The sequence below is a fragment of the Meles meles genome, chromosome 2 (assembly GCF_922984935.1).
Source record: "Meles meles chromosome 2, mMelMel3.1 paternal haplotype, whole genome shotgun sequence".
Lineage (NCBI taxonomy): Eukaryota > Metazoa > Chordata > Mammalia > Carnivora > Mustelidae > Meles > Meles meles.
Window position 1 is genome coordinate 66,197,718 of NC_060067.1, and position 13,437 is coordinate 66,211,154.

The 13,437-nt window shown below is 58.5% G+C and overlaps 1 protein-coding gene across 1 annotated transcript in view; it reads left to right on the forward strand.

The window, feature by feature from the left end:
- The first annotated feature begins 203 nt into the window (after positions 1 to 203).
- Positions 204 to 13,437, forward strand: part of SORCS2 (sortilin related VPS10 domain containing receptor 2) — a 432,949-nt gene continuing 419,715 nt past the window's right edge. The window contains exon 1 of the mRNA XM_045998356.1: positions 204 to 680. Within this exon, the coding sequence (XP_045854312.1) occupies positions 204 to 680 (477 nt within the window). The remainder of the gene's footprint in view (positions 681 to 13,437) is intronic.

Genomic DNA, 13,437 nt, shown 5'->3' on the forward strand with positions numbered 1-13,437 from the left:
CGGGCGCGGGGCCGGCCGGCAGGTGGCGGTGCGCCCTCGGCTGCGCGGGCGGCGGCGGAGCGGCGAGTCCCCTCCTCCAGCCCGCTCCCTCCCCTCGCCGGCTCCTTTCTCTGCGCTCTCGCTCGCGCTCCCCAGCGCCCTCCCGCTCGCCCGGCCGCGGTCTCCGCCGCCCGCGCCCGCCCCGCCGCCGCCCCTCGGCGACCATGGCGCCCCGGGGGCCCCCTCGCGCCCCGAAGGGCCCCGGCCCCACCGCTCGAGCCCCGAGCCGGGGGGCGCCGCCGCCGCCGCCGCGCTCGCCGCGCTCGCGGCCGCTCCTGCTGCTGCTGCTGCTGCTGGCCGCCTGCGGGGCGGCGGGGCGCTCCCCCGAGCCCGGGCGCCTGGGTCCCCGCGCGCTGCTGACCCGGGTGCCGGGGAACCCGCCCGCGGGGCGCGCGCTGCCTGGTGGCGGCGAGGACCAGCAGGAGCGCGGCGCGGAGCCCGGCTCCCCGGGGCTCGGTCCCGCTCCGGGTCCCGGCGAGGACGGCGCCCCCGCTGCTGGCCAGGGGCGTTGGGCGCGGGCGGCTCCCGGGGCCGAAGCGGCTTCGCGAGCGCAGGTCTCGCTCATCAGCACGTCGTTCGTGCTCAAGGGGGACGCAACGCACAACCAGGCGATGGTGCACTGGACGGGCGAGAACAGCAGCGTAAGTGACCTCCGCGCGCCCCCCGCGGCCCCTGTCCCGGGCCCCTCTAGCCCCCACTTCCGGACCGCCCCGCGGTCACTCCGGGCGTTCTCGGCGACTTGGGGACGCGAGTCACCTCGGCGGCGCCCCTACTGGACTCTGGCCACGGGTTTCTTGGGGGAAAGATCTCCAGATATGTGAGGACCCTGCCTCACAGGGTTCTGGGATCCCGAGCCACCTCGGAGGCACCCCCAGTGGCCTCCCGATCTCAGGTTATGGGGTGGAGGTGTCTCCCGAGGCTTCGGAACCCAGGTCACCTAGGGTCCCTCCCGGTCCTTTAGGACTGCCCCAACTCGGTGTTGCGCCCGGACCGCTCTCAGACTCCACCCGGTCCGTTCAGCGTTGTGTTCTGGGATTTTGGCTGCGGGAACCTCTCCACCCAGGTCTGCCCGGGACCCCGCTAGTGGTCTACCCTGGAGCTCGCTCCACGAGCTCCAGGAATTCCGCAGTCCGCTGGGCGTGGGATTCTGGGACCCCCTGTCCGGATTCCCCTAGTGCGACCGGGGCTGCACCTGGAAGCGCAGGGACTGCGTACCCACGGAGTTGGGCTCCACGCCGCGCTCGCGCCCGCGGCCGCAAACTCCCAGCCCTCCCTCCACCTTCCCCCGTACTCTGGAAGTTGGGCTCCCCCACCCTGGCCACATCTATTAGGGTCCTGCGTGCCTCCTTCCTCCAGCGCTGCGCTGTGGTTCCTATCCCCCTGGATACCGGCCCCTTCCTTTTTGTTGTTGTTGTTGTTGTTGTTGTTGTTGTTCTTGGGGGTTGGCCCTCATATTCTTCCCTGGGGAGCTGCCTCAGCCTCCTTTTTCCCCAGGGCAGATGACCAATGGTCAGGCATCGGTAGTCTCCCAGCAGCCCTGGTGGGTTATCCCCAGTTTGGGAAGAGAGCAGGGAGGTGGCAGCTGTTATGTGGGGGGAAGGGGGGGCCCTGTTGTGTGGGAAGTAGAGATGGGACTCTCCGCTTACTCCCTACCGTCGATGTTGACTTAGATCTCCCCAGAGGCTGACCCCCACCCCCGCGGTTCTTTTCTTGGACAAAGTTCCGAGGAGGCAGCATGGGGCCAGCACCCCTGCATGCTTTGGGAGTGGAGGGATGGGCATCTGTGAGCTTCCTTACCCAGGAAAGGGGTGTAACATGGGCTCCAGGTGCTTTTACCTTTTTCTGTCTGGCCCTGCTGGGCTGATGTGGGTGGGGGCGGGGCGGATTCTGCCGGAGAAGGGAGGGGTGGGGGGGTGAACATGTTGGACCACCCTATGGCTTCTCCAGCTGAATCCCGGGGCAGCGCATCCAGGGGGCAGCACTGGCTGCACCTGATTGGTCCAGAGCTCAGGGCCCTACTGGTCCTTCACCGGGTCTTTTCTGCCACCTCCAGTCAGGCTAGAAGCCCTGGGTGGAGGGTGGGGGGCTGTTGAGTTGATGCCCAGGAGGCCAGCAGGGGGCGCTCAAGGAGCCAGGTGGAGTGGGGGTTGGGGGAATGGTGCCTGTCCCAAGATAGCAGGCTTCCCCCTCCCTTGAAGAGCCCTAGGAGATGGTCCCTGTCTGCATGGTGAGAGCTCTTGATCACTCCCCATCCTGGTGGAGAAACACCCCCACCTTCCTCTGTGCTGTAAGCTCTGACTTAGGGACCTAAAGGTAACTAGGAACCCAACATTTCCGGGAACACATGAGCATTTAAGGTTATTCCCTAGAGCCCCACTGTCTCAACGAAGCCCCCCACCCCACTGGCTGAGGGGGATGAATCAGCTGCTGACCCAATCCCTCGGTCATTTTCCCTTCCTGGGTCGGGCGGGGAGGTGGGGGTGGCAAAAGGGAGAGGGAGGTGGTCGGGGGTGGGACCGGCACCTTCAGGACTCACCAGCTCCCAGCACCCACCCCAGCATGAGTACAGAGACTGAGGGCTGCTCACTTTCCTTGGGAGGGAGTGAGGAGGGGTTGGGCCCGTGGGGCTGGAGTTCTGGGGTGGGGAGCATCAGAGGAGCCTCCCTGATTTTGCTCCCTGGGACTCAGGCTCAGGTGTGTGACTGCTTTGTAACTAGGCACTTGTATCCTGGCTGCTGGAGAAGAGGGCTTGGGAGGGGAGGGGATCTGGCTTCTCTTTGGTGGGGGAGGGGCAAGAAGTCCAGAACAGGAGAGGTGTGTTAAAGGCTGGATCTCTCCTCTGGCCCCCTGCAAAGGGGAGAGCAGGGGTAGCATGTAAAAAGCCAGGCCCAGCCTCGCACTTAGCACACACTTAGGAGGCAGAAGCCAGAAGTACCTTATTCCCATCAGGGAGTGTTGTTGGAGCAGCAAAGAGAAGGCAAACTGCATGGCAATGTTGACCCAGGTGTTTGGCTCCAGCACCTTCTCACTTCTGCTTCCCTTCTCCTGCTCACCCATCCTCTGGAATGGGATGTTGAGGCCAACTGCATTCTCTCTGGGAAAGCAGGTCACCGTCTGGCCCGGGGATCAGGTGGTACATTAAGAATTTCACCTTGCCTGGGGAGGGCTCATATGGGAAGGCAAAGCCGAACCAAGTGCTTACATGAAAATGTGTTTCTTATTGTTACTTGTTCAGTGCACAGGTGGCATTGTTTTCTGGGCACGTGAAGAAGGTCTTAGAAATGTGCTTTGCTCCCTCTGTTCTCAGCGTGCAGCCACGGAGCCCGAAATACTAGCCGAGGCATCCTGCACTTGGTTCTGCCTGCACTTGAAGGCACGATTGGTGACAACAGGGAAGAAACAAACTTGAGGCCGATTTGCAGAGCGGAGCCTTTCACAAATTTTATTTCACTCCGTGTGTCTGGGTAGGGAGACCCCGGAAACTGTTCTTTGCAGATGTGGCCCCCAGCGGTAGAGGAAGTGTTCGCTTTACCGCAGCAGGTGTTTTCAAAAATTAAAAAAAGCGTTTGCTGAGAGGGATAGACTTTCTGAGATAGTGTTTTCGAGTGTCTGTGAGAAGGAGTCACGGGATTGCAAGAGACAAGCCCTTGTCGCTGAGCACTGGGAACCTGTGTGCCTTTTCCTTCCCACGGCCTGATTTTTCCCGCTCCCATGGAGATAGGGAAGCCGGCTTGCCTGGAAGTTCAAACACTGCCTTTCCGTCTGTGGAGTGGTAGAAAGGAACAGTTAAATGAGCTAAAGGAACGTTTTCTCAGAACCACTGGGCGTTGCCTTTGAGGGATCCAGGAGGGGTTTTGCCCGGCGGCTCCAGGTTTTGCCTCTCTTGAGCTGCTTGTTCTGCGTACTGCTCTGCTGTGGCAGGGTGTGGCACTTGAACTAGCTTTGGTGCCGTCGAGGCACTTGAACGTGAGCTTGCTGCGACTCCACCTGGTTGGTTCAGTGTTGTCCCCGCTGTCAGTAGATGAGCACCTCTCCCTGTCTCCCGCCGTCCCCATCCTCACCCCCTTCCCCGTTTTGCACATTCGCACCGTGCTGTGCCCTCAGGGCTTGGGATGTCCATGGGACATAGGAGCTGTGCACAGAGGTAATTCTGAGCTGGTCATCCACATTCTCTGCTCCGGGGTCTCTAGGATCCGGATGTTTGTGTCTCTTTTAGACCCAGGGAGCCAGAGCTCTAGTTAGAGGGTGTGAATTGGGTCATGACAGCTTGCCAGATGTCACGTTCTGGGAGGGCAGGTCCATTAGTGTGCTCGGGCACACTCAGGCAGCCCAGACCGGGCGGCTTCAATGACAGAACCGTGTTTCCTCCCGGGTCTGGAGGCTGGGAGTCTGAGGTTGGTTTCCTCACGTGGTCATCCTCTGTGCATGTCTGTGTCCCAGTCTCCTCTTCTTCTGAGGACCCCCATCAGATTGGATCAGGCCCACCTGACTGGACTCACGTTCACTTAATTTGAACCTCTTTAAAGACCCTCCGAAATACAGTCCCAGTCAGAGGGACGGGGGGTTGAGGACTTCCACATATGAAGTTTGTGGAAGGGGCCCCAATTCAGTCCACAGCGGCGGGGAAGGGGTCTGTCTTTCCCTTTTGTTCATGGAGTGTAATGTGGTGGATCTCAGGGTGGTCTGGCAGGAGAGACGGGAGGGACACCAAAGGTAGGGTATGAGGGGCAAGTGCTATCTTCCCTGGTGGGGAAATCAGGGGAGGCTGCCTGGAGGAGGTGGTATCAGAGTGGGCCTAAGGAACGACTAAGGGAGGTGTATGGGAGATGGAGAGGATCACTCAATGGGGAGGAACAGCTTGGACAAGCTCTGAGATGTGGAAATTTAAAGGTGTGTACCTGTTGTGTAAAGACCGTGGATGCGTTGTGCATAGAGATGGATCAGAGGGAAGAAGTTTGAGAAAAACAGGTCGAAGTCAGCTCCTCAGGGAACCTAACATGAGGCTGGAGAGCCCATGGGGGCGGGATGAAGTGGTGGCTTTGTTTTGTTTTGTTTTATTTGGTTTGAAAGTTAAAAGCTTTTATTTAGAAAGGCCAAAATGATTGTGGGCTAATTGGGACAGCTAGGTTGTGCAAGAAATGACTTGAAAATCCCCTTTCGATGTCCCCGAAGAGTTGAGTCCATTATACGTGCTTTGTTCTTCCTGTGGACCTTGACCTCAGGGGGGTCAAGCAGAAATAGGGCTTAGGCTCCCTGCCATCGTCGCCGGGCTCCGGGCAAGGTGCTGGAACCCTGAGCAAACCAGCAGGTTACTGGGGATGGTGCCCGGGGAGGTCGAAGCTGTGGAGTGATCCAAGTTCCTGCCACAGGGTCCCCTCCACACCATGGAGGGGGACCTCTCAGGTGACCGTGTGCTTTCCTGTGTATCACAGGGAGCTGGTGGGATTTGTCACAGAGACGGTGGTGGTGACGGACACGTGAGCCTCAGCGCCTACTGGCCTGGGGTTCCCCGGCCTCATCCTTCCTGGCTCGGAGATCTTGGGCAAACTGACTCAGCTGGGTCCTGCCATCTTGGAGCCTGGCTGGGAAGTCTCGCTTTGGGCCTGCTTGGCACCTGAAGGAGGTGATCCTTGTGCTCCGACATGGGCCTGGCCTACAGCGAGCATGCAGGAAGCTACGTTGGGGTCCCATCTGAGCTTCCGTGAGCACCGGGGTGGGAAGGGGCTGGTGTGTAGCAACGGGGGCTGGAGGGGAGGCTTCTGGGAACTGAGGCCCGGGCCGGACCCTGGAGGGGCGGAGGGAGGGAAGGGGGTGTGAGAGTGCTTTCCAGGTGAGGATGGAGGGGCGGTGGCAGCCCCTCACTCTGCAGGCCTCTCTCTTTCCCAGAGCCCTGCTGGCTTCATAGTTACTAGCCGGCCTCCAGCACACGACACCATAAAGACCTTCTCCTCAAGCACTTGTAGGTTCTCGAATGAACAGGTCCAAATCCAGTGACAGAGCTGACTTGCAGCCAGTGTCTGATGCCGCGGTTTCTTAGAGGCGAGCTGGGTAGCTCCAGGGCACAGGGTCTCACGTTCAAGCCCGCTGAATGCTCTGTGCGTCATTTTGGAATTCCAGCCCACCACTGTGCGGGCCTCCTGGCAGTCTGGGGTTGGGGACTGGACTGGAGGGAGACGTCTGGCCCTCGGGAGGCTGAGCTGTGGCTCTGTGGTACGCCGATGGTGACCAGTGGCCACCTGGGGTGAGGAGCAGATTGGGAGGCAGAGCATGAAAGCCCAAGGCGAGGCACGGGGGGCCTACAAAGCCCCAAGCACTAGAACAGAGAAAGGACATCCGTCAGTCAAGAAGCCGGGCTTGAAGGCAGGGAGACGGCCCCATTAATAAAGTTCCTGAACACGTTGCGCAAATCTACTTTTACTTTAATAAAGTGGCTATTTAATCTGTAGTTGCATGAGAGTCCTGAGAGTGTTTTAAAGAGGTCATAAATTAATTCCCTCCTTCTGCTGGCCCCTTCGGAGCGGAGTGTGGCCCAGCGCAAGGGCCTTCTGGAGGGTTGCCTTTGTGTTTAATTCTGATTTTATTATTATCTGTCGGAGGCAGACTCAGGCCCCGGAGCGGGGGTACGGAGTTGGAGCGGTTGGAAAATACTCTGGGAGGAGGCTGAGCCCCTGTGCCTTTCTCGGTCGAGAGAGACCCTGACGGGGAAGCTTGGCCTTGCGTAATGTTTGGGGTATCTATCCTTTTGCCTCCAAAGATAGAGTTATTTATAGAATCTTACAAATGGCCTGTTTCATCCTCACCCCTCCTAAAGCCCAGTGTATGTGAGTATTTTGTGGAGCAGGGGTGCCGACGAGCCGAGATGCCGGGCCACTGCCGCTGTTCCGGGCCACTGTCCCCAGGTTTGGAAGCCCTGGGAGGAGGGAAGGCGGGGACCCCCAGGCCTCCATCTGCAGTGTTTAGAGGCTCGAAGGCAAGCACCTAATCTGTTCACAGTCTGCTCTTCTGCTGCGGCGATCCCGTGAAAGCCTCACGCTGGGCCGGAGCTGGGCTTCTGCATATAGAGGAAATGCCATATACACGTGAAATGTGCCCAGGGCAGGGGTCCCCCTAAGTATGATCTGCTCGTTTGCACCCCAAGTCTTCCTAGAGCCACGACTCTCCGGGCCCCAGGTCAGCAGGTCTGCGGGTGGTGGACGGTGGGGGCCCTGTGCTCACTGGTACCCGGCAGGTGCACGCACGCCCTGACCTGCTCCGGCTTCTGTGGGAAACTGAGGCTTGTTTTCAGCCTCCCGGGGAGCAGGTGGTGGGCACACACCCACCGAGGGCAGCAGCGACATCTTTTTAACTTGAGCCCTGTGGCTTGGGGACCCTTCACACAACGTGTCTTGTGCTCATCCTCTTCATCCCGACTCCATTCCGTTTGTCGTCTTCAAAAATTAATAGGGATCCGTGAACGTGTGGGCTCTCTCAGGAGGACTGAAGGAAAAAGGAAACCTCGGATGCTCTTTGGAGATAGAAAAGTTCCTCCTCATTCTGCATTTCTGTAGCAGTCAGTGACTGTGTTTGCACAGAATGTTACAATCTTCTAATTAGTTTCTTCTCAGACCACCTTGAAGATCTTAAAATAACACCGTTCTCCCTCCGGGGTAATTTTTTTGCAAAAGCAGGTAATTTCCTTGCAGCGCTGAGCTTGTCTTGACTTCGACAGGGCGCCCTTGCACGGCGCCATTTCCCGATGCTTGGAGATAAATTCGGTTCGAATCAAAGTATAAAAACAATTGCTTGTCATTTACATAGGGCTCCTGATGAGTAATAATGAAGTTAATAATCCCGGGCCCCACTGATGGGCTCATTGCTGTGCCGGGCACTTCACCTGCCTTCCCTCCGCTAGCCCTGCAAAGTTGACATGATTATCATACCCACTTTCTGGACAAGAAAAGTCAGGTTCATGGCCACACGGGAGTGAGGGGGGCTTGCCCGAAGCCACACAGCTAGTAAGGGTCCAAGTTGACATTTAATTTCTTTTCCTCTTAAGCCTGAGTGGTTTTCTTTCTTTCTTTTTTTTTTAGTTTTAGTGCAAGAGGTATATTTTCTTTTTCCTTGATTATTATTTTGTAATTGTGGTAAGTGGAAGTATCATAAAAGTCACCGTCGTTACCACTGGTAGGTGTCTGGTTCAGGGACTTTAAGCCACCAGCACCCTCTGTCTCCAGAACTCACTTGTTTTTCTCAAATGGAAACTCTGTCCCCATGAAAAATTAGCCCCCGTGTCCCCTGCCCCCAGTCCCTGACGCCCGCCCACTGTTCTGCTTTCTGTCTCTATGAACTTGATTCCTCTGGCGGACCTCATGTAAGTGGAAACATACATACATACGTGTCTTTTTGTGACTGGCTTATTTCGGGAGCATAATATCCTCCAGGTTCATCCAGGTGGTAGCAGGTGTCAGAATGTCCATCCTTTCTTAAGGCTGAATAATATTCTCGTCTCTTGTCTGGGTGGACCACATCTCCATCCATCTGTCTGTCTGTTCATCCAGGAGCACTGGGGGTGCTGTTCCTACCTTCCAGCTGTTGTGAATCACGCCGCTGTGATCCTGGGCGTACAGATACCTGATCGAGTCCTTGCGTCCACTTCTTCTGGGTGCGTACCCAGAAACGGACCTGCTGAGTCATGTGGGAATCCCAGGTTGGTTTTGTGGTCGAGCCCGAGGTCTTAACTGGAGGAGAAATTGCTCTTGTGTCTGCCTTGAGTTTTGCCGTCCTGCCCGTTAGTTGCATGACTGCATTCCCCCAAGAAGCCCACCGCCCACGTTTCTGGAAGAGAACTGTTGACTGTGTTAGAGGCGGTCCTGCGTCTAGAGAGGACCCGGCAGCGAGACTGTGCGTGGGAGCGGCTTTTGTTTCTACGTTCTTCCAATAATCCTGGATTCTGCCAGCGCGACCCAAGGGAGGGGCTGTTGCTCAGAGCCAGGGAAAACCAGCTCTGTCTGTGTTGCAAAGTCAGAAGGAGGCCGGCTGGTCGGTTGCCCGGCCAAGGAGGGGGAGGAGGAAGCTGGCCGGGGCGATGCGGTCCTGAAGGCTGGTGGTGTGCATTTCAAGTTCAAGCTTTTTCCGCTTCCTCCCTGCATTTAGGAGCTTTTCCCTATTGACTGGCTCATTGGCCGGTGAAATAATTCAATTTTCCCTCCGTAAAAATAAAGCACCCAATAAAAAATCTCATGTTTTTCTCAATTTATTCCTATCAATCCCGCTTAACCCCATCCAAGTTCATTTTCTGATTTATCCTTGGACCGGGGGATGGGGCTTCTGGGGCTTGATTTCTGCAGCAGCTCTGCCTTTGTGCTTTGAGGGGGCTGCTGTGTGCCTCGCTCGCTGTCAGGCGCCGTGGGCCGCCCCCTGACGCCCACTGAGGGGCTTCCTGGCTCCGGCGACCTGGTTCGGGGGGTTCTTAGCTCTCTCTGTGCCGTGGACGGCCCTACTCCGAGTCTGCAGGAGCCCATGGAACTTTGTCAGGATGTCGTTTTAATAATGAGCATAAAAGAAAATCTACAGCATTCAAAAGAAATCAGTTCTGTGGCAATGTAGTTAGTGAAATGCTGAATTGAATTTCTTTAACAACATAGTAAAGGAGCCAACAGAAGGCAGAGGCTCGTATGTGTGTAGGAGTAACAGTGACGCGAGGTGGGCCATGGCCCGTGGAAAGAGAGGGGAGAGACAGACCCTGTGGGAATGATTCCTTTTCCTGCTCCCTGTGTACTGTGTCCCCCAGGCTCCAGCCCCTCCTTGGCCTCCCAGGCCCCGGAGCCTGTGGGCTTTTGTCTTCTTGTTCTCTGCTCTGCCCCAGTGCCTGGCGCCTAGTAGATGCTCAGTAAGCCTTTGAGTAGGAGAGGAGTGACTGTCAGTCCTGAAGGGTGCCAGAGCCCAGAGGCCCAGCCCACTCCCCTGTTGGGGAATGACAGGGCTGAGGCCCCCTGTTCAGCTGCCTGCTCTTTGAAGCACTAACTACTTCTCCCCCCCGAGCAGACAGGTCATGTTGGCTTCCCGGAGACATGGAGAGGTCTCTTTCCTGTCTGAGACTAGGCGGAGAGGAGAGCTGTCCAAAAGCTTCTGACTCATGGCAGTGGCTGTGTGGCCAGGCCCTGGTGCCACCAGTCTCCTGCCTTTGCCCTTTGGTCAGGAGCCAGGGCGCTCTGGTGAGAAGGCACCTGCTCCGGAATTAGGGGCTTTAAATAGCACCCCCGGTTCCAGCCTCATTTCATGGATGTGAGACAAAATGTCCGGGAGATGGCTGCGCTCAGCTTCTGGACCAAGACTGGGTGGGCTAGGGTGCTGCCTCCAGCAAAGCTGGCCCAGGACATGGCTCTGGAGCGACTCTGGAGCGGCGGGAGCACCGGCTCTGGAGCGGTGGGAGCATCAACTCTGGAGCGGCTCTGGAGCGGCGGGAGAACTGACTCGGGAGCAGTGGGAGCACCAACTCCTGGTGGCCTGAGTACCCTTTCCTGGTCCCTGCGGCCCGTCCATCTGGCTGCCAGCAGCCCCGCACTGAACGGTCCCTTGGGCCGGCTTCCTGGAGGAGTGGCCTCGTTCCATGTCACTCTCCTATGTTGTGTGTCCCCTTCAAGGTGTCGTCTTTGGAGGCAGCACCCCTTTACTGTGCCCCCCTTCCCCCACCGACATGCTGCACGCACAGCCCAGGGCAGCACACACCAGCTGGTGTCCTGTGTCCTGGTCCCCACAGTGACTGCTGGGACCTGTGCCTGCCGTGGGGCACAGGAGGAGATTGCTGGAGTGTGCAGAACTGGGGTCAGAGGGCGAAGCTGGAACCCACTGAGCAGATGGCGAGGGTGCCCGTCCGAGCCAGGGGGTTCGATGTGGGTACGTTTCCCTGGATGGTTGGCTCAATGACGGCTGTGCCAGGCCCAGCGGTCTCCATGAAACACGGGGGCTCCAAGAATCCGCTTGTACAGAGAATTTCTCGTTGATGGCTGGCTTTTCACAAGTTTCTTGATGTGAATGATTGCCTGGAATGTTCTCTTCTTAAGAGCAAGTCAAGAGTTTCTTTCCATCCTGTCCCAGGCGAGCAGAGGCCCGGGCCAGCACAAGGAAATCCAAAACCTGCGGCCCTCGGAGCTGGTCTGGCTGGCGGGAGCGTTGGGGCCGCCTTCCCTAAGATCCCTCTGCTTCCTGTCTGCACCCCCCTCCACCAGGCCAGCCCTGGACAGTCAGCAGCACCCTCTCTGACACAGAAAAAGCGAGAAGGATGAGCTCTGGACTCTGAGGTGGCCTTGTCCCCGTCTGTCCGCCCAGCCTGTGGTCACCTCACTCCTCAGGGGTATGGAGGAGAGGGGGGCCATCCATGTGTCATGTTGGGGAAGGAAGAAAATCGTCCTCAGTTCTCCAGGAAACAGGGAGTCCTGCCTTCCGGAGCGCTTCCAAATGGCCTCTCAGTGCATGCTGTCCACTGAGGAGTTCAGGGAATTGTCGTCAGGGCCGGGCCCTGGAAGCACCCGGCTGGAGGCAGGGCCCGTCTTCTGCCCTCGGCTCCTCCTTTCTCTCCTGGGGACACATTTCCTGGGCCCCCTCCCTGCAGGCCGGGCTTCATTCTCGGCATGTCAGCAATGGATGCCCCTCTGAGCCAGCCATCAGAGTCTGCCCGCCAGTCTCCGGGCTCAGCTGCCTCCACAGCCCCGGAGCTGGGGCAGGAGCCCCACCTGTTCGTGCCTATGGCTCACAAGACCTCATGTGTTAGTCCCCGAGTTGCCCGTGGTCCCAGAGCAGTGCTCAGGATGGTTGCTTTAAGGACGAGAGGCTGCAACTCCATCCGGGGCCAGAAAGACCCTGGGGCTGGGCTTGACCTCTGCTGTGTCTCCTTCAGGGTCCCCCGAATTTTTGTGGGGATGAATCCCCTTGTCACCCAGCTCATTGGTGGCCTCTCTCTAGTCCCATAGAGGAGCTTGCGACCATGACCATGTCTGGGGTCTTGGGAGCACTGAGAGGGCTCTGAGAGGCTGACCGGCCGTGTGAGCCCACCTGTCCTGGCTGGGGATGGGCAGCATGGAGGGTGGCCCTGTCTGCCTCCACATCTTTCCCCCAACACAGCATGACCCTCACTTGCTCCGTGGGCTCCTGCACGCCCACCGGCTCCTACCTGTCCCTGACCACACTCAGGCCCTCTTCACACCCACGGCCCTCCACGGGGCTGTCCCCTCTGCTGCCTCCTGGCTACGAGTGGCCCTGGCCAGCTGCTAACCTCACGTGGTTTTGTCTTTCTCATCCTTAAGGACAGTGATGATATCGTCTGTGACCTTGTGGACCGAAGGCCTATGTAAAGGGCTGGCCTGGGTGCTGGGCCACTGGCTTCTGCCCAGGCTGGCCCTCCTCACCCCTGCCACACTGCCCCATCCTTCAGGAATGTGGTCCCTCAGCCTGGGCCTCACTGCCCTCCTTCTCTGAGGCTCCTAATGCCTTCCTGCATACCTCTGGGGTTGGCTGGCCCATCCTGGGTGGGGGGGGGAGTTCTCTAGGGTTCAGTGGTGTCAGGCCAGAGGCGCCCCCCGCCGGAAGGGAGCCTGCCAGATAGTGAGAGTGGGGTCAGCAGTGAGGCCGGCTGGAGGTGCTTAAGCCCCAAGCTCAGCGACCCCCAAGAGTGGTGGCTGAGCGTCACCCCTGGCTGGTGTGTGGGCACTGATCCACGAGTTTGGGGCCATTTCCAGTCTGGAGTTTGCTGGAATCCGAAGCTCCCCCCAGGGCCGACATCAGCAGATCTCAGTGTGATGGGAGGAAGGCAGAATGCCAGGGTGACCCCCGCACTTGTCAACCACCCCTAGTTTTATTGACACCCACGGGGCTTGGCCTGAATTCACATTTCCCTCACAGGGCCTTCGAGAGAGCGGGTTTGAAGGGTTGATTTGCTCCTCCGATCGTGAGCATGGAGAGTTCCGGGCCCATCTGCCGCCGGATGGAAGGACCGACATGGCCAAATGAGGCGCCATCCCTGCCTGGCGAGGGGACGGACGACGAACTGGGGACACAGGGCAGGAGTGGGTGGGAGGCTGCCATGAAGGAGCACACAGGTGTGTGTGGGGTCTCTAACTGGAGTGGGGGAAGCAAGGGCCTGTGTGAGTCAGTGGTCAGGGAGGGTGTCCTGACGGAGGGGGGTGGCAAGTCTGTCGGGGTTGCAGCAATGCTGTGTGGAGCTCTGTCCTGCTCTGGACCTGGAAGGAGTGTGGGGGATGGTGGCTGGGCTGCTCGTGCTGCCTGTCCTCTCCCAGGCAAGCCCCCCCACCCCCATGATGGGGGTACACGGTGCCCACCACGTCACAATATCTTGGGCCCAAGTTGAGACAATTCACGTAAACGCTGGTCACCAAGCCCAGTGCCCAGGAATGGGGCCTGGGG